The sequence below is a fragment of the Mesitornis unicolor genome, unplaced genomic scaffold, assembly GCF_000695765.1.
Source record: "Mesitornis unicolor isolate BGI_N332 unplaced genomic scaffold, ASM69576v1 scaffold5183, whole genome shotgun sequence".
NCBI lineage: Eukaryota > Metazoa > Chordata > Aves > Mesitornithiformes > Mesitornithidae > Mesitornis > Mesitornis unicolor.
In genome coordinates this window covers 1-22,045 of record NW_010176578.1, presented here as the reverse complement: position 1 = coordinate 22,045, position 22,045 = coordinate 1, and the positions used below count along the sequence as shown (strand labels likewise).

The 22,045-nt window shown below is 47.5% G+C and overlaps 1 protein-coding gene across 1 annotated transcript; it reads right to left on the bottom strand.

The window, feature by feature from the left end:
- Nucleotides 1–1,884: 1,884 nt before the first annotated feature.
- FBXO31 (F-box protein 31) lies at nucleotides 1,885–22,019 on the bottom strand (the record flags this gene model as incomplete). Its single annotated transcript, XM_010181773.1, has 10 exons — nucleotides 1,885–2,240; nucleotides 3,395–3,759; nucleotides 4,353–4,506; nucleotides 5,218–5,327; nucleotides 7,005–7,079; nucleotides 7,771–7,938; nucleotides 8,928–9,004; nucleotides 12,881–12,967; nucleotides 14,686–14,757; nucleotides 21,878–22,019. Coding segments are annotated over 10 exons (1,473 nt in total), but the record flags the coding sequence as incomplete, so codon positions are not given.
- Between the last annotated feature and the right edge of the window lie 26 nt (nucleotides 22,020–22,045).

The following is a 22,045-nucleotide window of genomic DNA, read 5'->3' as shown; positions in this document are numbered from 1 at the left end:
AGCAAGTTCCAAGATAACCCGGCCACCCCATTGCCAAATAGACTCCTAATCTCTTTAAGTACCCTCAAAATCAGCATCATCATGATGGAAATCTTTATCTGCAAATTTAAGCCCTTGCTCTCCCTCTGCACTCAGCTCAGGAGCTGCAGGAAAAGGCCACGATGCCCAATTTTAGCTGCAGCTCACCTCTGCCTGCACACCCAGGCTCCAAAACAACCACCCTGCCCCTCTGTGATGGGGTGAGATCCAAGTACAGCAGGAACTGCTCAGAAACAACCTGCTCTTTATAGCTTATTTATAGCAGCAATAGTACTTCAGATCCTCACCTTTAACACCGAGGCGGGTTTGCCACTACTGACAGTGCCCCAAATCACCTTCAAATTCTCAGAGGTTTGTCAAATTATACCTAAAGAGACAGGAATTAATGCTGTGAGCAACGTGACCTCCTGCTCAAAGCCTCTCCTGGCTCTCACGAAGAGAGGAAACCTGGAGTTTATCATCACAGCCAGAGCACAACTGCAACAAAAGATGGATTCTGCCTGTAAGAAAGAGCTCTTTTCTCTCTGCACGAGGACCCCCATCATCTCTTCCTACACAGATGCAGATGCTGATGATTTAGAGCACAACTCACACTCGGAGGATTAGCACAGGATGGTCTATGGGGAATCTGCTTCCTCGCCTGCAGCCCGCACGTCCCAGGGGAGCTCGGATCTGCCACGCAGAATGCAGGGATCACGGCAAGACAAAGCCCAGGAGCTTTCTGTGGAAGCAGCAATCGGCTGGTATGAAACGAGTGCAACCAGAAAGGGAACAGCAGGGTCCTGCGAGTGGAGTGGCAGCACCCATCGTAAAAGGCGCTCAAGAAAGCCACAGTAATATTAGGAGAATCCTTCGCCACTCCTTCAGACTGCACAGGGCAACCTGATACAGGAGTGACACACAACTGGGGTCACAACAGTACCAGTGACACCCAGCACCAGCAACACATGGCACCTTCTGCTGCCAGCACAGACAGGTGTCAGCAGGCTGCATCTGGGCTTATTTCACAGCTAGTTCTCTTTTTTCTCTCCTTCCTTTACATTTTCAGGCTCAGCTTAAAAAGATCAGAGGCAAACCTTTCAGATACAAAACCGGTTTTGAATGCACCAGCTTCTGCAGTTTACATTCATTTCCAGTGTCGTACCCAGCTCCTATAAGAAGGAAAAATCACCTCCTCTATGCTCAGAGAGACACCCAGACCTGGAGCCTCAGGGACAGCACATCCACCAAGCTCCAGAAGCCAGGACAACACTACCCACGCTGTCATTTCCAGTGGGAATCCTCCCCTCGCTGCCAAGCTGAGGGAATTTCTCCAGAGGAAGCCACCCACTCTAATCACTAAGCCGAGGACGCAGGTATTACACCAGCCTCTCCTGACAGCGCTGCACTCGGAGAAAGGTTTCTGGAGAGGAGGACGTGCTTTGTCACTGCTGACGCAGTTTATCACCAAGCAGCCAGGCAGTCTGCAGCAGGGGACCGCAGAGGTTTTCAGGAGGGTAAGGCAGGTCTCCCAGGAGGAAAGATCAGCCTAGAGCACAGCAAAGGCTTAAATGAGTTCCTCCTGTGAGGAAAAGCTCTTTCCACAGGAGACTGCTGATGGTCAGAGCCGAGGGCTCGTGTCCATCCAGTCAATTAGGTGTTCTTCTGATCCAGCTCCGACCTTGAGTTATTTCTGTCCCAATACATTCTTTCTGCAATAAGAAAGCTCCTCTTCCTCCTCTGCAGGATCCCTTCAGCTCTACAAAGCTATGTTACAGACCAGGTGACGACAACTGCTAGGGAGCAGTGTGGGGCGGCAGGGAGGAAAGGGCAGTCATGGGTATTTTAACCGGGATGTGTACATTTGGGGTAAAAAGGCTTTAACAAAAGTGCATGCTTTAATTCAGAGGTACCGAGAGCGAGGAATCCCCATCCCAGCCCTGGCTGGGGAGTGCAGCAGCCTTTGCAACCCCTAGCCTTGTCCATCACAAATCACCTGTCAAGTGGCCAGCGACTGAATGTTCTTCAGCATTTCATCAAAAGCCTCACGGGAAGGCGCTTCAGCATTTTGGAAGGAGACCTTGATCCGGCTGTAGAGACTGAAGGACTTCAGCTCCAGCCAGACGAATCCAAAGCGGTCGTCATCGAAGAGAACAAAAACACCCGGTGTTCGCTCGGGGCTGGTGAAGCCGTGGCCAGCAATGAGCCCCGTCCCATAAAAGCTGCAGGGAGAGAAGAACAGCAAAGCAAAAAAGATGTGAGAGCAGGCATAATTATACATTTAATAAAAAAAAAATAAAATAAAAACAAATACAAAACTGTGATCAAGCCAATGTCAAACACACTGCCAGGTGCTACAGAATAGGGAATTTTACATTCAGTTCTTGTCACACAGCACAAAACCCTGCTGATACCATTTTAAGAAAAGAAACTCTCCACTGCTATTTGGAAGTGGCTGCTTTTGGCTATTCTAATTAGCACCTGCACACCACGGCCGAATTTTTCTGTAGTTCAGCCCAGCAATCCAGCTGCGATTCACCGCTGCAACCCAAGGATCAAGCCAGGTCAGACAATCCTCACAGAAAAGGCAAGGCATGTTGAGAGGGTGACGAGAGAGGTTTTGTGACAAAACCCAGGGGAAAAGAGAGAAAGAAATAGCTAAAAAAAGAAAAAACTAACCGGAGCTGGGGAGGAGGAAAGGTCAGCCCAACCTCCAAGCAAGCAGCAGGTGGAGCAGGGTTTTATTCAAACACAACCGGGTTGTGACAGCAGGGGCCTCCTGGGATTAACCAGCTATTGGAAGGTTTTTCCATGAGCACAGATGTTTGGCTGAAGGTCACCTGCCTAAGCTTCAGCTTTTGGGCTCTTTTTCCACACTTCATTTACTATGCTGCTTCGCCAACTCCAGGTCCTATTCAAAAAGGCTCTCTGCATACTCACACCTACTGCTTAGGGTGCTCAGCACCTTCCAGCGCTGGCCCCAAGGCACCAGAGGGGTGGGAGATTAAGCACCGTGTTCCCACTGCCAACAAGTGACACACACAGAAACGAGAAGTGGCTTGAATAGCTCTCTAAATATACAAGCTGGGCAGCTCTGGGAAACAAACCACACAAAAAAAGTGGAGGTGGAATACCGGAGAGGTGTTAGCTTGAGGATTAACAGGATAAAACCTAGCAAGGAAGTGGGATGGCAGATGTGGTAAGAAAGGGAGGGACCAAACAGGGCAGCAGCAGCAAAAAATCTGAGCACAAGAAGTGGGAGATCTGTGCAGGTAAAGGGCAACAAAACACAGAACACACCTTAAAGATCCCCCCCCTCTTCTGTTTCAATAAGTGACTGGCATTACTCGGCTATAAAACCACTAGACCCCGTTACCAAATTCGGCAGGTCCGGGGGTAGTCTTCATTCCTCGATATGACTCCCATGGGCAGCGTGAAGGGCTGGGAAGCTGTTGACTTGTCCTGGGCCGTCCCCTCCGCCCCAGCTGAGGTCTCTCCCCCGTCGGTACCTTCTCCTCCCAGGGGCTTTGCAGCGGAATGGGAGGCAGCCTGTGGGGAGCGGTCCTCTTCCTCCTGCCGCTGCTCCTCCTCCTGCTCCTCCCGACGAACCTGCTCCTGCACCTTCAGGACTATGCGGGAGAGCTCGCTGAAGTCGCGGAGGTTCTCGACGTCGGGCAGATGCAGGGGATGCGCCAGGTCGATCTCCACAGTCTGCTGCCCAGCTGGGATGTTGGGATCACCCTAGGGTCAGGAAGCAACAGCATGGTGGAGAGGTACGGTGCTAGAGTTCAGAGCATTATCCTCCCCACATCCATCATCTGATTTCTGCATAGTTCACTCTATTCTGCAATCACCAAGTTGGCAACAAACTCCCCTCCTTCAGACCATGTTCACTGCTCCCTGAGCTATGTCACCTCTGCTTTCCCCCTCCCAGAAACAGAATTTTAAGTCAAAAGCTACAAGCCAGGCTGTACTTGCAAGGTTTAAAGAAAGTCAAAGCTGTAACTACATTTTGTCAGAAGCCCTGCCTGCAGCAAAAAGCTGCCAACATTTGGTACCTGCTCCTCAGATACATGCGAGCGGTCCCCAGTGACCTGCCACCTGCTCACAGCAAGCAGCTGGAAGAGAGAGGAAAGGGGAGCCAGGTGGCACCGTGAGATACTTTGCAGAGCAGGTTCGAGCTGCTCTGCGTGTGTTAAGATTCACTCGATGCCATGAATCCCCATGAGGAAGAGGGTTTGGAGTAGCAACAACTGACTACCTTAGACAGAGATCCATGGCATCAAGAAGAAGATACTTTAACAAGCATCTGAGAGAAAGGAAAATGCACTCACGGTGATTTTAGTCCCCTTCGCTTTCTTTCCGTGAAAGCTCAACATGACAATCTCCAGCCCATGGCTCCCATACGTTCCCTTGAAGAGACCTGGCTTTATAAGGTCATCAGGGCTGCTAGGAGGGAGGTAGATGCGTCGGTACGTCAAGCAGTTGCTGTGCAAGAACCACAAGGTTAGAGAGGTTAAGAGAATCCCTTGGTATGATGAATGTTTGCAGTCTGCTTCCCTAGGCAGCCATCAAGAGAGGCAGGATTTGTGTCTTCAGCAATACCAACGAGCTTAACAGATTTCACTTTAGCCCTGTGCAAGCATCCCCTCCCTTCACTTCTCTCTACCAGTCCTTGTTAGCACACCAGAAGGCTCCTGCAGCAAAGTCACAGTAAACCTCCTCGCTCCCTGGGATTTCCAGAGAGCCTAAGAGTGAAGCACATTTAAACATCTGCTACAGCGAGGTGGCTGCTATTACAAGTTTGGAGTGATGTTAAAAAAACCTCAAGTTCCCAAGGACTGTGTGATTTCTGCCCAACGCACTACAAAGCATCCTGCTTGCTCATATGGGTAATAAGCAGATAGCTCCTTGGGATCACAGGTATTTGCTCTGTCTTCACAGTAAACCCAACTGAATGACTCAAAACCATCTTATTCTGCATAGTTAATGTAAAAAAACTTGCAAGCTTATTCTTACTACTTCTCATCTCTCTGTACAACCAGAAAGCACTGTGCATCTCTGCATAGAGCCTGCAGAGACAGAGCATTCCTCTGGCTGTTAGAGCCCATTGCAAGCACCAAATCTTTGGAATAAGCCATCCAACGTGCTCTTGAAGTTGCAGCAGCCTCAATACCCAGAAAGAGCTGGTGCCCTTACTCATATTGGCTGGTGTAGATGAACTTCATCAAGATGAGCTCCTGCATGTGTTCATGGAAGATGTCTTCCAGCGTCCGACCCCACTCTTCCCTTAGCCACGTCCGGAATTCCTGCAGCACAAGGTGAAGAGAAAAGGGGGAAGATAAAGGCATTTCACGTGCGACAGTGGTGCACCCCAACGTGACTTCACCTCGTTGGCATAACTCACAGACATGGCATATGCTCTGCCAAGGACAGAGGGTCATGACTGGATCTGGGAATAAGCACATGTTGCTATGGCACTGGCTTGGAAATACCTTCACAAATAGTGATAGTGGCAACTGCCTTGTACTTGCCAGACTCCACACAATAAATATACTTCCCTTCCAATAAATCACATGTAGAACCAATAAGCCTCCTGAGAATAAAAGCATAAGCATCACCTGTCACTGCAAGGTGGCTGATCTACTGCTTCTTTACGCCCTGACTTACCTTGCAATAACTCATTTGTGTGCCCATAAGCTGACTCCTGTGCCCTATCCTGCCATGTTAAACATAAATGGGGAAGCTTTTGAAAGGCACTGAAGATTTAGGAGGTTAAATCCTGCTGGTTTAATACTGATGCATCTAAATCCAAAGGGTGCTTTGAAAACAGCTCCTGAAGTACCTCTACACCAGCTCTGACAAGTTAATACCCTACCATGAGTTAGCACGATAACAGCTCACGCTAAGATTGCAGCCTACCAAGTGATATTCCAAACCTGCCTCCTTTATCTTCTGAAGCCAGATCCTCCAATTACCATAATGCCACGCACACTTAACGCACTGCTTTGAAAGTATTAAAGCATTTCTCATCTGCTAGAGAACCAGCAAACACTTAACTAAACCTTTCACCCAGCTGTTTCCCATTAGTACACAGACATTTTGAAGCATTTGTTAGAAGCAGCTGAAGTATCAGATTTGTCACCTTTAACTAGCTGGCAGCAAGCATCGCTACCTGGAACAGGTATTAGCTGAAAGTTTCCATCCTGACATTTATACCTGCACCTTAAAACAGAGTTTGAGTCAGGAATCTGCCTTGCTGGGTAGAGCTGACACAGACACCAGATAAACAACCAAGTGAAGCTTTTAATCCCTCAAGCAAGACGACAAGCAGGAGAAAGGCATCCCACTGCCACAAGCAGGTATTCAAATGCAGCTTGTACTCTGTATTAGGGCTGTGGCTGAAAGATTTTAATTATACCCCAGAAATCAGTGTGATCAGATTAGAGGTGAGTGCTGCATGGAGTCCAATGTGTGTTGCTGTCTTTCTTTGGACAGGCCTGCTATTGAGCAGGACTGGTGCCACAGCACAGGAAGAAAAAAAAGAGGTGCTGGGGCTCAAAGAGCACCTTGCCACACAGAACTGCTTAAAACAGCTTTTTGCTCAACAGGATGGACATAGCAGGCACAGGGTGTCCACCTAGATATCCTGCAGGTGTAACACTGAACTGATCCCATATCCTGATCCTTAAACCTCACCTTGGCACATACAGAAGAGGTTCCCCAAGATCCTGCAGTTCTTCAAATGTGGCCCACTAAGTTTTGATTCAAGTCACAGATCAATTCTACACAGTAAAAGACCTTAAAGACCACAGTAAATCAGCCAGAGGCTACCAGCCTGGGTTTTCATACAAAAAATAGAAGGCAAAAGACCACCTCCCAGCCCCTAACATTAGCTAAGAGCTTAGGTAAGGCAGCAGTGCTTTATCTTCAGAAAGCGGAGACATAAACAGCCTTAATGCAGACTCTTGGCAAGGCACTCTTACCTCTTGCCTTCCCCCTGACATCCGATGGTGATCTGTCTGGTTGCACTTCGTGGAGAACTCATCCTTCTTTACAATCTGTAGGTACCATGGAGGAGAATTTAACAGGTTACAGACCTGATTAGAGATGCCTAGGATGGTGTAACTAAGACTGCTAAGAGTAAAAGCTTTACACAAGCAGCATTACTGAATTCACTATAACAGAGAAATCACTAAGTGATTCCGAGTGCATCAGCTACAGAATAGAGGAATAAAGGCAATAAAACCCCATGCATGCAAATGAAAGACACTAGTTTGGAGTTGCTTCCTTCTTCAAAGAAATGTAAATAACCTCTCAGGAAGCTTTTCAAAGCATCCAATGTACTCAATGAGTGCTACATCACCTTCTCAAGGTCTCGTCTCATTGCTGTAAAGCAGAACAGGTCTGTGTGTCTGCCTGGACACATTCACCAGCTGCACAAGGCCATTTCACATATCCTTTCCCCCAGCCTGTACACATACTGGTGCTCCCAGTACTGTTCCAGCCCAACAGAAGAGCATGTAACAGCTTTGCTGTACTACTGCCAGTAAACAAATTTGGAGCGGGGAACAGCCCACACAACTTGTCAGACACATAATGAGCGTAAAACTGGCATCCACACATAAAACAAGGTGGTGAAAGCCTCATCCCTTAAATAAAATTCTCAGTTTTTTTGCCAAATCTGTTTCCAGAGCCAATGTGCACGCACACACACACTGCCCCTAGGACAGATGCTGAAAAGGAGCTCACCTGGATGTGGCCGTTATGAGGTCCCTTATGACCATACATGCACTCAACCGTTGCACATTTCCTCTCCATGAGGTGAATCCTGAAGAGAGGTTTGAACCTCATGGGATCATCAACGTGAGGGTCGTGAGGTGGCAAGTACATCCAGCCGATGATGAACAAACCATCGACCTGCAGAGGGGACGGGAGACAGCGCACACAAGATCAGCCTTGCATGTTTTCTGTTGAGTTTGCAGCAAACAACTCTGGGGCCTATTCTGCAGAACAGCTTGCCGCATTTCCAAACTGCTTTCCAGCAATTAAACCAGACCATATGCACTCACAGCACACCCTCGGTGAAGGGGGAGAGGGTTTCTTTACAAGGCTTTCTGCACCACTGGAAAACGATCAGGCCTTTATGACCGCAAACGACTTTGTGACGGATACTGGGTGTGCAGGATCCAGAGGGAGAGACTGCACTGAAGAGACCACACAGCAAGTCAAACCCTAATTCGTTTGAGAGCTCACGCTGGCAGATACTCGAACAGACGAATTCTGCTTCTCATGATTATCCGTGCCTTTTGGACAAGAAATTATTTGGCTCTATTACAGCACAGGAAGCAAATCTCCTCTGCTGAGAGGTGCAAGTGCCAGCCCTTTTCCTGCGCGCCTAACAGAATCCTTCCCCTCAAACCCTGCAACTCCAGTATTTTCTAAACAGAGAGATCCGAGACAAAAGCAGAGCAGCACCACAGAGGCACACTTGTCTTTATAAGGTCACAGTATCATGGTGCACTTGGATGCACTCTTATACCAGTTCATGGAACAGGATCTTGCAAAACCCAGAGGCCTCATGATTTGTTACACTTCAACATGTCAGCTATTGAACCTCGGTGCAAAGAACAAGGGCTTCAGGCAAACTTCTGGCCCAGCAAAGTCAAGTGTTGTTTTCTTCCCAGCAGCACAAGAGCTGCCAGACTCCACAGGTTTACACCAGTCATGCACCAGTATCACCACATCCAATGCGTTAGTCTTAGACATGGCTGGTGGAAAGTATGACAAGCTCCAGGAAGGAGAGGTCCATGAACACAAAAGCCTTTGGTTTTGGCAGTTGGGTTTAGAAAGCGCTATAGAAGACTCATCAGCCCTTGAAACCTCAGCCCCCAGAAGGAGGAACTCACCACCACGTTCAGCAGTCCTCCATAGGGCCCGATGTCCGGCTGCCATAAGCCCAGGATGTGTCGGTACCGGTGCAGCACTAGGGAACAGAGAGACACTGAAGTGAGCACATCGAGCTAAGGAATTGGCATTTTGGGAAAGAAAATAAAAGGAAAACTTCTACCAGACTGCACACAGCACCAACCAATACCACCCACAACTGCCTTTCCTAAGGAAAACTGGTTACACCCAACCACAGCCAGGCAGTTCTGAACTCCCAAAAGCTCACCCAGATTTATGATGTTCTCCATAACCTGTGGGGACAGGATCTCATTTCCAGGACTTTACACAACCAGATACCCCACTGGGAATTCTCGGAAAACGTTTGCAACATGGTCCCATTAATGCAAATTCCACGATATATACCCAGAGCTAAAACCAAACCAAGTGTCTGCCATCTGCAGTTACCAAAAATGGACTTGATGCTTCAGACTGCAAAGCAACAGAAAATAAGAAAGGGCACAGAAGCAGTAAGGAAGGGGGAAATTTGAGTACTTGGAAGGAATTTCCCCAGCTTGTATAGACAAACGTGGCTCCAGAGTTAAGCATCCTTAAAAACAGCCACTGAGCGAGCAGGGGCAAAGCGCACAGACCATGCCAGCTCAGGAGATCTGGTGATGCTACCAGCTCAGTAACGGCCTTCAACATGGTAAGTAAGCAGCTACATCTCAGCAGGGCCCAAAAGCTGCTTCCAAGTCCCTCTCAAAGCCTTCTGCAGCAGGGGAGGCTTCCCCACTCCTCATCTTAGAGCTGAGTGCACTTCAAATCCCCCCAAAACTGAAGGCCGAGTAGGAACGCTTTCAGCAAGTGGGAGGAAATGCCTATTACAGAATGCTCTTAACAAACCTCCTCTCTTGAGGGAAGCTCAGAGGTGCTACTGCCCTCCAGTCCTTACATGTTCAGCCATGAGGTCTGTCCACGCAATTTCCTGACATAACCAGTTACCTTCATGTGAAGACATTACACACAATCTGGCCTTTTGGGCAGGAAGAACAGGACGGAGATTATTTCTAAGATGGCAAAAAGATACTAACACTTGCCTTAAAATGATGTTCACGGCCAACTCAGAAGGCCACAGGATTGGTTTGAATAATGGTTTTTGTTTTGCATCGATTTATAGGAAAAACTGAGTTTCAGTGCAGGCATTACAAGAGCTTTGTGTCGTTAACAATTTAAGATAGGAGTGGTTTTATTCCACCAAAGCAGAAAACTTCCACAGAGGTTTAAGAGGGCTGTCCAGAGCTGCTGCCAAGTGGCCTGGAGGAGCCTTTTTCCCCCTGCAGTAAACAAGTTAATATTGATGGCTTGGTTTCACTCGGCGAACCGACTGCAGCACAAACAGCGCTAAGGCAAGCGAGCAAACCGCATTCCCAGACTTCTCGTCTCGGTGCAGTAATTACATATTAATAAATGGTATGTGCATAAGCCACTCCACCCGCCACAATCTGCCTCCTACCCTGCCTGGCATGGAGCTGATAAAAACCAGCTTTTTTTGGTATTTTTAGGACAGAAAACTCAATGCTAAGCTATCCCAGAGTGAGGAGGATGTCTCTCCTTCTCCCCCAGCTCCTGTCTGAAGCACTCTCAGAGGTTTAGCTACAATCCAAGGACTTTTCAACAAGCCCTTCCACTTTTAGACACTCGAGGGCAGTTTGTGTGCTCACATTGAGTAAACAGCCAGCTCCAGTTGCAGCTCGGTTCACCAGGTAAGGAGTAACCACAAGTTACTGGGGAAAGTGCTGGGTACTTGGCCAAAGGCCCAAACAAGTCAGAAAGCAAAAGCACGGCTCTGTTTTCAAGCCTGGGGTGTCTCTGTGCTCCCCCGAGCCAGCAGCTATATCCGTTGCAGGGAAAACCTGATGAACTCCAGCTCTGGCTCTCCCTGGCAGGAGCTGGGATGGATCTGACAGTCGTTTCCCTCCCTGCTCCTCGAAAGAAAACAGCGCTTGGCTGTTTCTTTCTCCAAGGTTTTTCTTTGCTCTTGCCTCTCCAAATTTCTGAGCTCGCATCCTGCCAAATGAAGCAAAAATACATCCAGTGGATGCTTCAGAACAACTGCCACCCAGCCCGAGTATTACCTACGTTGCTATGAACAGCCCTGCACGCTCTTCAGATAGAAAGGTGGCTTGAATCTACCTGGGATGGGCTAGGAGAAGCAGTGAATGCCCAAGCTTTAATCCACAGAAGGCTGCATGAGAAAGGTCTAATGCTTGTGCTCTTCATAGGAGTTAGATACAGGACAAGGAAGTGACACTGAGCAAACACACAGTGATTGAAGCAAATATTGCAGTGCTGGCACCGTAGGTAGGCACAGACAAGCTACAACCCCAAAAACTGTTATTAAAACAGGAGGAGAGCAGATGCTTTCAGATGCTACCATTTTAACTAAACCTTATTTCATTACCTGTGTCCAGCTTGGACAGCACAGGCAGAGAAATGCAAAAAAATAACATGGGAGCATCCTGTAAAGCAGAGGTAGCTCACTTTGTCTGCACAAGTGATCCACTACAACCCTCTTGGACTCTCAGGATGCAGTGAGGTATTGGTAAGCAAAAGGAGTTGGAATAATGTAAGCAGTTACTGCCCTCCAGCTGGTGATGGCTGAGCTGCTCGTGGAAAGAGCCAAGTGTCAGCCAGGCTGGCTTAAAACCCCGGGGGAAGCGATCTGAGCTGACCTGGCTAACGCTGTGTGAATGTGAATTAGGGAGCGCTCACAGTAAACCCCGGTAACACGGCCTTAATGCACAGCAGGGGGTAAAGGGGGAAATGGGCAACTGCATCTTAAACCACACTGGCTTTCCCCCAAGTAATATAACACGCCCCTAGAGAAAAGGGGCATGACAGAGCCAAAGCTTAGGGCTGCAGTTAAAGGATTAATAACTGAGGAAACAGCACAGTGTGCCATTTCAGAGCCACCACAAACGGCACGTTTGGACCAAACACCAAGGGAGCAAATCCCTCATCCTGTGGGGCAGCTTGGATGTGCCTCTCCTTCCCATCCAGGTCCAGAACAAGGACTGCCAAACCTAAAACTTGTGGCACTGCTGCTGCTTATCTCGACTCACACTGAAGACCCCATCTTCTCTGTGTGGTCCATGCTCGACTGCTTGCTTTAGCACAGGTAAGTCCTCAACATCCACTCTGCTCCTGAGCATGTGCCAAGAACCACATTTCCAAGCACCAGTGAGTTAGTAACTTGAGCCTGCAACACTGCAGACCCAAAGGAGCATTAGAGACAGCTCAACATCTCCCTCTCCAAATACCAAGCAGCACTGGCTTCCTTAATTGATGCAAATTAATCAGTACTTCCACCCCAGCTCCTGCCCAACAGCGTGCATTAAACTGCAATGTTTCCCTGTTCTTCCCTCAACACAACATCAGGAGGGAAAGAACAGTTTCCCCAGAGCAGCTATTTCACTGAGGAAGGCAAATCACTTATCTCTGAACCACCAGCAGAGCGTTTCCTAGAGACAGAGACGGTGGTTAACAGGATTCACTGTGCAGGGAGGGAATTAGCATGGGATTTTTCACTGGGATGGGCTGGGGATCTTTTTGCTTTTTGCCATTCAGAGCTTATTTAACTTTGCTTTAGGGAGCTCTCACCAGAGTATCTGAACGCTTCCTTCTACAAAAGGAGCAATCCATGAAGAGCAGAGCGAGTGCTCTGTACCCAGACAGGGCCATTTTCTAACTCAATGCACTTCAAAAGGAGTCCAACACACCTCACTGCCTACCTTACTCACGTTGTCACTCTGAAGGGTCAGAATATGCCACTACAGGAAGACCTGAGTAACCAGTACCCTCTGTACTATCCCAAAGTCCACCCCAAAATAATTTGCTTAAAGCAACGTCACACTCCATGCAGCATCTCGTGTGTGCTTAGTGCAGGAAGCATCAAGCAGCAGGAGGTACGTACGGCAGGTGTAAACATCTCTGTACTCCATGTGCTCGTAGTCGGGAAGGATTTTCATAAAACGCCCCGACTTCACTCGTGGGTTTATACCTGAACAGACACAGCAGGGTAAGTACCAGCAAACTCTGCTCCACTGTAACCAGCACGTAACAGCACCACGAATCCGGACCAACCACGCGGGAAACTCAAACTCGCTTCCGATTCACGTCCAGTTGTGGTGCACCAGTTGTTTCCACCAGCCCCAGACTCAGGATTAACTCACGCAGAATTTGGCATGCTCAAGATTTCCCATACACACTATTTACGAATGGCATCCAGTGAATTAAAAGTGGAATCAGGGTCTTCCTCAGACTCTGTAGTGTGACTGTAATGAGCACTTAACACCACTTAGGCCAAGTCACTTGGATTAGTAGCCCAGGCCTTGGATTAGCTGTTTTCTAGCACTTAAGCTCAGTTCCTCATTTCCCACACTCCTTATAGAAGCACATTCAGTGGCCAGAAAAGTGCATGTGAGTCCTGCCAGCAGCCCCAAATTAACTCTTCTGCAATTAAAGAGGTTTATGGGACAGTAGAGAAAAATGGGGTCACACCACCAGGAAACTTCCACTGAGTGTTTGCTACAGGGCAAACTGCTGAATCTGAGATGAGATGGCGCATCCTGAAAGCCAGAAACAGCTGCTAAGGAGTCTGACTTTGGAGTAATCATTGGTAGCTGGGATTGCTGAAGGGATGTGGACACAGTCCTTGCTTCAAAATGCAATAAATTCTTATCACAGAGGTGGTTCTCACACATCAAGTGTAACTCTTTGGTGACGGATGCTATGGATTCAGAAACTACTTCGGTGCTAAGGAAGACTGGAAATAGAGGTGTAAGACAGATCTATTTGAGGGCTATTAAATCAAACCGCATTAGACGGGAAGTTCCCCAGTCTGAAACCAGTCACAAACTGGGAGTGTACTTAGGAAAGCATCACCTAGGCCTGCCCTCTTCTTGGTCTTCCCTGAGTGGCTGCTGACAGCCATGGCTGCGAGATACGGTACTGGGCTAGAGAGAGACCACTGTTCTCAGCCAGTAAGGCCATTTTTACATACCACTTGTGTGTAAAAAAAGCACTAAATATCACTTCAATATATTTGAACCATGAAACTATTGCAGTGAATAAGACACAAGCTACCAGTTCAGCTTCTGACTGCAAAGGGCAACATTTGGTGCCAGAGGAGACAGCCTCACGACACATCCAGGCTCCCATTCAGTCCTTTGTTTGGTTTCTACCTTGGTTTCTCTCCTCTGGTGATGCCCCTGCCCTCTACCTTAAGGCAGGAGATGTGCATCTCCCTTGCAGATATTCCCAAAACACACAGACACCAGAGGAACACCCATCCCTTCACCTACAGCAATTTCCCACTATCAGTGTATCACAGCATCCTTGCACTGAGATCAAGACTTATCTACATTAGGGCACAGGAAGCCTCCAGCTACGAAAAATATCAGTTCATTCCTTAGCCAGACCTGAAAATGGCAAAGCAGGAAAGGATGAAAATCTCTCAATACATTTCATTATCGAATTTAAAATACATGCTCTTTTCCTACCAAAGGATTAGGGGACACAGACATCCCAATTCTTGGCATCTGCTTTGCATTAAATAACACCCCCATAAAATCCATTTCACAGATGAAACCCCTGCCATTAGAAAGGAAGTCCTGAGTAACTTACACTGTCAGTGTTTAATAAATATTCAGCATGTATACGCTTTCAAAACAGGTACAAAGCAAGGGCACACAGATCTATATCAGCTTTATCACTTACGCTTGGCGTAAACGTCTCGACAGGACACTCCTGTGATCTCCAATTTCCGCAGGTTTTCACAGACACCATATTCTGCAATGACACAGATAATAATGTCAGCTCTGCCACCAAGGTGTTTGCTACCCGTGATTTTGATATCTATTCTCTGAGGAGAAAAAAAATGGATTTTAAGGTTTTATTAGGTGGGTTCTTCCAAGCTGCCACATTAGTGGGAGAATCTTATTGCTGCTTTCAAGAGAAAACAGAAAAACAGGCGTAATTTCATTGCGGTTTGGGAATCTAACACATTTTACAAGCAATGCCTGCAACAAACAGGCCATAAGGAACACACAAACACAGCAACGTTACAGACGCTTACACCGAGACCAGAGAGAGCGTGAAATGTGGAAGACGGACTCATCCCAGCTGGGATTGTATGCCCGTTTAGATCAAATCATGATTGCGTGTAGTAATTATCTACTCCCACTGAGGCATCCAACAGGGAAAACTGCTTATTAGGATCCTAAAGAAAAGGTCACAGCCTTTAAAAAGAATGAAATGGAGACATAAAACAGGCAGCGGCAAGCACAGATACGGTTACACTTGAAAGCAGATCAGATTGAGATGGGGCTGTTGTACGCTCAAGCGCCTTTGATTGCTCACAGAGCACCCTGAAAACAAAGCAACGCTGAGACTTTAAAGGCAGCTTTGAAGCAGAAAATGAGATTTTCTCATTTCGTTTTCAGGAAGTCAACGCCGAACTTCTAAGAAACTTGAAAAAACCAAATACAAAAGGGAGAACTAATATCTCAGTGCGAGAAATCCTTAGAAGACCAGAGGGAGGAAATGAGAGGAGGGAGATCCCAAAAAATCATCAGCAACACAAACCACCCTGCTGCAGCGACCCTGTTAGATCTCAGTATAGAAAAATCTCCTCCTTGACATCAAAGACATCCATACCACGGGTCAGACACCAGCTTCCCTTCGCAATAACAAACACCGGCCAGACACCTGACACTAAAGTGCATCTGTGAAGATCCTCATCAAATCATTCAATATGAAACTCATCCTCGGCCGAGCTTCCTTGAATTAACAATTCTCTGTGGCTGCCAAACACCACCACCTAAAGCTGCAAACAGAGCTCATGTTTCATAGAGCAGAAAAGCAGAAGCTTCCCTGAATGAATCCAACCTCCTCCTGTCTATAAATACACTTGTGGTGCATGCACACAATGATAAAGCACGCACAGAGCTCACTGTCAGCCTGCCTACGGGGAATATATGTCCTGAATAACATCACTTCGGGTAAGCAGCAAGGTCAATAAAGGTAAAGAGCAAACACGCTGCCCTGCATTAAAAGCTGCAAAGGTCCCTGCTGACTTTGGTAGCGACACAGCTGCCCTGCAGATTTGGGAAGCCAGAGCTGTGCTGGAGGCTGGAGCTCCAGACCCTCCCTGCATTCAAGACACACGTGGATATGTTTGGTAATTCTACCAAAGGGATGGAGGGAACGGTATGTTTTGAACCTGCTCACAAAGTCGGAGGGGTTTGTAAATGATGGAGACAGCGTGGTCAGAGCCTGCAGTTTGGAAACACCCCACTCCTTCCATGTCAATAAATACTCACCTGCTTACAGAACCAGCAAGACGCACGCCTTGCGCAGGAGGCGTTGCAGCTGGATTGAATTCAGTGTCATTGAAGAGGTTGATGCTGCATTGGGAAGGGAGGAGACGTGCAGAGCATCCTGCCCAAACGGCATTTCTCCGTGCTGCTCTCTAACAGCGATACCAGCACGGTGATGTCTTCCTCCAGAAGCTGCTGATTTTTCACAAAGCAGCAGATCTGGAAAGCACTTTGAGTGCAGTCTCAGTGCAGTGCCACCACACAGCCACTACCCAGGGGGTATCCCAAAACACCGGGGTGGGGAGGGATTTGATGTTAAAGCTCTATCCCAGCTTCATGCAAGTGTCCTTGATAACCCACAGTTAAATTTTAGGAAAGTCAAACCACTACTAAAGGTGCATTTCCTAAGTTGTATTGTTCAAATCTTTCCTGGAAAGATTGAATTCTCCCAAGTAATATAAAAAGATTTAGGATTTTTATATTGCTACACTCGATTTGATATTAGATACCCAAAGATTATACGAAAGTATTATCGAGAAAGGAAATAATCTCATTTCAGCACACTTTAGCACTCATCTCATTTATGGTAACTGGTCCTTACCCTGTTTTGTTCAGCAAACAGCTCCAAAGAGTCAAAATCCCAGAGCGATCGCTCAACTTCAGTGCATCACTTCAGCTCTTCTGACTCAGGAGCTGTTAACACCACCAGGGTCACTTGATGGGAAAAAAATCAGTCTCTTGTCTCACAAAACCTCCAAATATCACAAGCAAGAAAGCTGGCCACCTCTTTATCATCCAGAAGACAAGAGGGGTGTAAAATTAACAGTAAGTAGAGCTTCAAGAGTCACAGAAAAATAAAACTGGTAAGGTTTTCTTTACAGGGAACACAAAGCTTTTTCCAAAGCTCTGAAGGGCTCAAGCTTCCTGGGAAATTCCACTTCATGCAATTAAGTGCATTTTAAGGAAACATATCTCAGTGCAACAGCTCACCGAGTGAAGTGTTTTAAGGAGTTAACGGCCACAAAAATTCACATGGGAAATTTATACCGTTAGGAAATGGCTACTTAATCCTGCTTCAAAAGCAAGGATGGAAATCGGGTTTAAAGTCTTTACTTGACCAGCTGGAAAGCCTGTTTTATTATGTCTATAAGAAAGATTTCCCAAACACAGTGACACAGTGCTGTTTCCATGGCCACATGCACTGGAATTGAAAGGACTTGCAGTCTCCGTTTATTATCAACTGCACTAATACTTTTGCAAGTGTCATCTACTCCCTGGCCTGCTCTCACCATATGCTCTGAGCCTGGCGTTGCCTCCTCCTTTACAAGAAGCCGTCACATACCTCCCTCTGTGCAGCCTGCATGAGTTTAAAAGAAAAGAAAACAAACAAACGAGGTTTTTTTCAACGCAGGGAGGGAAAAGCCCCTGTTCTTCTGATATGAAATTACTGCTTTCTTCTTTCTCGGCGTGGCAATGCCAGGAAGCAGCTGCAAGTGCTGCATGGACATCTGCAATTCAGAGGAAATTAGGATGTCTGGTAGAGCCTGACACCCTTATCAGGGCTAAGTTTCCACTGTGCCCTGACTGATTAAGTCCTTCAATTATTCCTGGCTAAATGAGCGTTGACACAGAACAGAAAGCATAAAAATTGACTGGATTCTTTCAGAGACCACAAAAATTGGAGATTCTTAGGTTGGCACCTCCGAAATACCAAGTGGACACATTTGGAACCAGCTTTTAGTTTCCAAAGGCTGAAATATCAGACTAAAATACACCAAATACTTTTCTAATCACTTCTCCCAGGAGAAGGCTTGTAGTTACCACCGAGATATTTCACAGGCACAAATAAGGAGCTGAGCAAAAGGAGATTTGATCTGCAACAAATGAAAGCGTTTGCAGAAACCCTAAAGCAAAAGATGGGAAGTTTCGGGTCTACAGCTGGCAAACAAACCTAAGGAAGATGCTGTGAAGGATGGCTATGCCTAGTGAGCCCCTGCCATTAGCAGTGAGAAACACAAACCATTGCCAAATTAGAGTCTAAACACCAAAGGAAGTGGTCAGAGATGAAGAAAAGCCCACGATGGTTCACCAAAGAAACACACTATACAGTGGTTTAACCTCACACACAGGGAAGTGAGAGCCTGGTGACTTATTAAAACCACCTCTGCACTTACAAGGGTGCAGCACCACGAGAAGTTGTTCCTGTCGTGGGGCAGTTGTACATCAAACTCCTGCTAAGAGCTGAGCTCCCTGCAACAGTCCCCTCACCGTGTGTATAAATCAAATTTCCCACTTTCTCCACAGGCACCTCTTTCTATAAAACCTCAGCATCTTTAATACCTTGGGTGACATCTTTCAGCAGGTCCAAAAGCTGTTGGAGGTTGTTTTCACAAAGAAAAAGCCTTCTCATCCAAGTTCAAGACCTGGTTATTCTGAATTACTGCTCTGTTTCCAGGCATTCTGCTGCACTTGTGCTGTTTTATTTTCTAAGAGGAAAGTGGTCACTGTTTAAAATGGACTATCAGGTGTTAATCAAGGCAGGTCAGGCCACCAGCCAGGGGGAAACAGGCTTTAATTCGGCTCCCACTGCAGAGATCAGCAATCTCCTATTTATAGCAAACATGAAAGCCACTGCGATCCTCATCTTGCCAAAGATGCAATCCAGAACATTGTTTACCCCAAACACTTGCAATGATAAAAGGACAACAGCCCGACCAGCCCTGCCAGCTCACACAACTACTTCTGGTTAACCCCAGAGCTCTCCCAATTCACAATCGCCAGCAAAAGCCACTCCACGTTCAGGCAGACAAGGCCTCTGAATGCTTGCACTAAACAGCTTCTCTCAGAGAATTGTTCTGTTTAATTTTAGGATTGCCTTTCTTGTCTATTTAGTGTTCATTCTTGAAAACACAAAGAGTTTTGCATATGCAACCAGCACAGAGTTGGAGTTTACCAGCTACTTCAAGGAGCTCAGCTCTGGAACACCATCAGTCGGCTTCAGAGTGAATAAGCCATCAATAAAAGGAGTATGCTAGGAAACACACACACATGTTCTCGCTCTGGTTCTAGGATACAGGCAGATACAAACCCAGACGTAAGAACCATCCTCAGTCAGGAAGTGCCTTGGTTTTGAACGGATAACAAAAGGTAATTACATTTTATGTTTGACTACCATAGTCACCAGTGCACAGCTATACAGAAATACAGCACAGGATATTGTAAATTTTATAGGTGTATTTAGATACTAGTACCTGATGTCCATACACGAGCTCAAGCAGTCACAGAGTTGCACGTTCATGTTTGAACACAGTAGCAAAGCGTGTGCCATGTATCACTGAAACGCAGGCAGAGATATTCACTGCAAAGTAGCTCCATAACCTGGCGACCAATCTTATACTCACGTGGAAAAATACTCAGAGCTCCAGTACTACCACTTACACTGCTGTGCAGAGCAATGCAAAGCACTATGAACAGTGCAAAAAGTCCAGATCGGGAACTGCTCGGAGAACAGTGGCTGGTTCGAAGACTGCAATAATCATTTCACAGGTGAAGTTATTCCACCAGGAACCTGACCCTCATCTGTTCAGCACAGCTTGTGTGCCGTGCCTCTGGTACAAGACCTGTCCCACCCACACCAGCAGCACACCAGTGCACTCTCTGGCAGTGGCTGGAACAGAGACATTGGGGAAACATAGGAAACTGTGTGCAAAAAGAGAATAAAATGTTGGGTTTATGCACCTTGTAGCTACCTAAGGGCCTTGAAATAGGACTTACTAACCTTAATTCTTCCCCTTCCTGTCCAATTTAGCTTTAGCCACACAAAGCCCACTGCTCCTTTAAGTTTCAGCTAAGCTTTTGCACACTGCTGCATCTACTGGCAAGAAAATCCAAGGAGCAGTCAGGAATTTAATAAATAAAATTATTCCCTCATCAGGCTTAATTTAGCGGTTCCTTTACAAGTCAAACTACCCACGCATTTTAAAAATTTACATATTCCTAGATAAACATTTTGCCAGGATCACAACCTAGCACAATAATTAACCAGTGAAGTTTTGCAAACCATTCATGAAATACGCAAACATCCATGAGGATCCTGTATCAATAAAGGAGTATAAGGAAAGGACAAATACCATCTTATGAGCCTGCCTCCAAAAACCAACGTTGAGTTATTGGGACAACGGGATCCATCCCATGCTGAACTAAGAAAGAAGAATGCTTTGGTGTACATCTTCTAGTTACAGCCTTTGTACCGTCCAAGGGTTATTGGATAGTGCTGATAAGGCACAAATTAATTCCTGTAAGGTTTAATGCCATTGAGAAGGACAAATACCATCTTATGAGCCTGCCTCCAAAAACCAACGTTGAGTTATTGGGACAACGGGATCCATCCCATGCTGAACTAAGAAAGAAGAATGCTTTGGTGTACATCTTCTAGTTACAGCCTTTGTACCGTCCAAGGGTTATTGGATAGTGCTGATAAGGCACAAATTAATTCCTGTAAGGTTTAATGCCATTGAGCAGCCCCCAGGCCCCCAGCCACTCCGTCATACCCAAATTCTTCATCCCCGTGCTCTCACTGGTATTAAAAACAGAAAATAAACAACAACAACCAACTCCGCATGACTTCATGTGCTGGCAGCAGATGCACCTGGCAGGATCACGCTACGAAGAGAGCCGATGAGCACAGCGAGACAGCCCTTGAGGGTGCGACAGCCGCTGGATTAAAAAACAGGGGACAGAGCACCATGCTGATGTGAGGAAAAGGATGAGGAGTAGAGAGTGAGAATTGTAATCTAACAGAGCACGGCCACAGCAACACAGAACTGAGGCGCTACTGAAAAAAAAATGCCCCCAAGCCTTTGCATTAATGCAGCACAGCATCCTCGCAAGAGATACCCCTCAGGAATGGATGACCATACCCAGGCCTGCCCTCCTCCATCCACTCACCCTGGCTCCCTGCTCCCACTTTCCCTTATGTGCCTCCACCGCTCAAGCACCCCCAGCTCCACGTCCAAGAGCTCCTTTCTTCCCCACTGCAGCCCCATCCTGCAGGGACTGATCATTCCCTGCCCTCGCTGCCTGAAACACGCCATCCTCGGGATTCACCCAAGGACACCCCACATGGAGGCGGCATCTGCCAGGACCTGGGCCCATCCCCCTTTCTCCTCTCCAGCTGCCACCCCGGGGAAAACACCACCTTGACGCCCTGTGCTGGAGCTGCTCACACGCCCCCCTCCTTTTTGCAGCAAGTGCCACCAAGAAGGGACCAAGAGGACCGAGCTGTGCCCTCTTCTCCACCCTCCACACATGGAGCTCTGCATGCACCCCTCATGGCCCCACAATCTGCACCCTCTCAGGCCCCAGCTCTCTCCTCCACCCCCAGTCCCCACATATCAGCTCCTTTCTGCACACTCACTCCACACCCTATCACCTCCCCACACCCTCCGGGTCCTTCTGCATCCTCCACGCCATTGACTTCGCATCCCCGGTCCCATTTCCTCTCTGCATCCTCCGAGCCCCCTACCCTGTACCCCCCGGGGACATCATCCCCGCGGGGTGTCCCCGCCCCTCCCCCTCGGGGCGGCCGGTACCTTCGCGGCAGCGCCGTCGCCAGATCGTGTCGGTGCGGAGGATGCGGCGGAACGTGGTGCAGACGCGGGCCAGGCTGGGCAGGTCGGTACCGGGCAAGGAGCCGAAGATTTGCACCAGAAGCTCTGGAGGCAGCTCCAGAAGGGACAGCGGGGCCCGCCCGGCCGGGC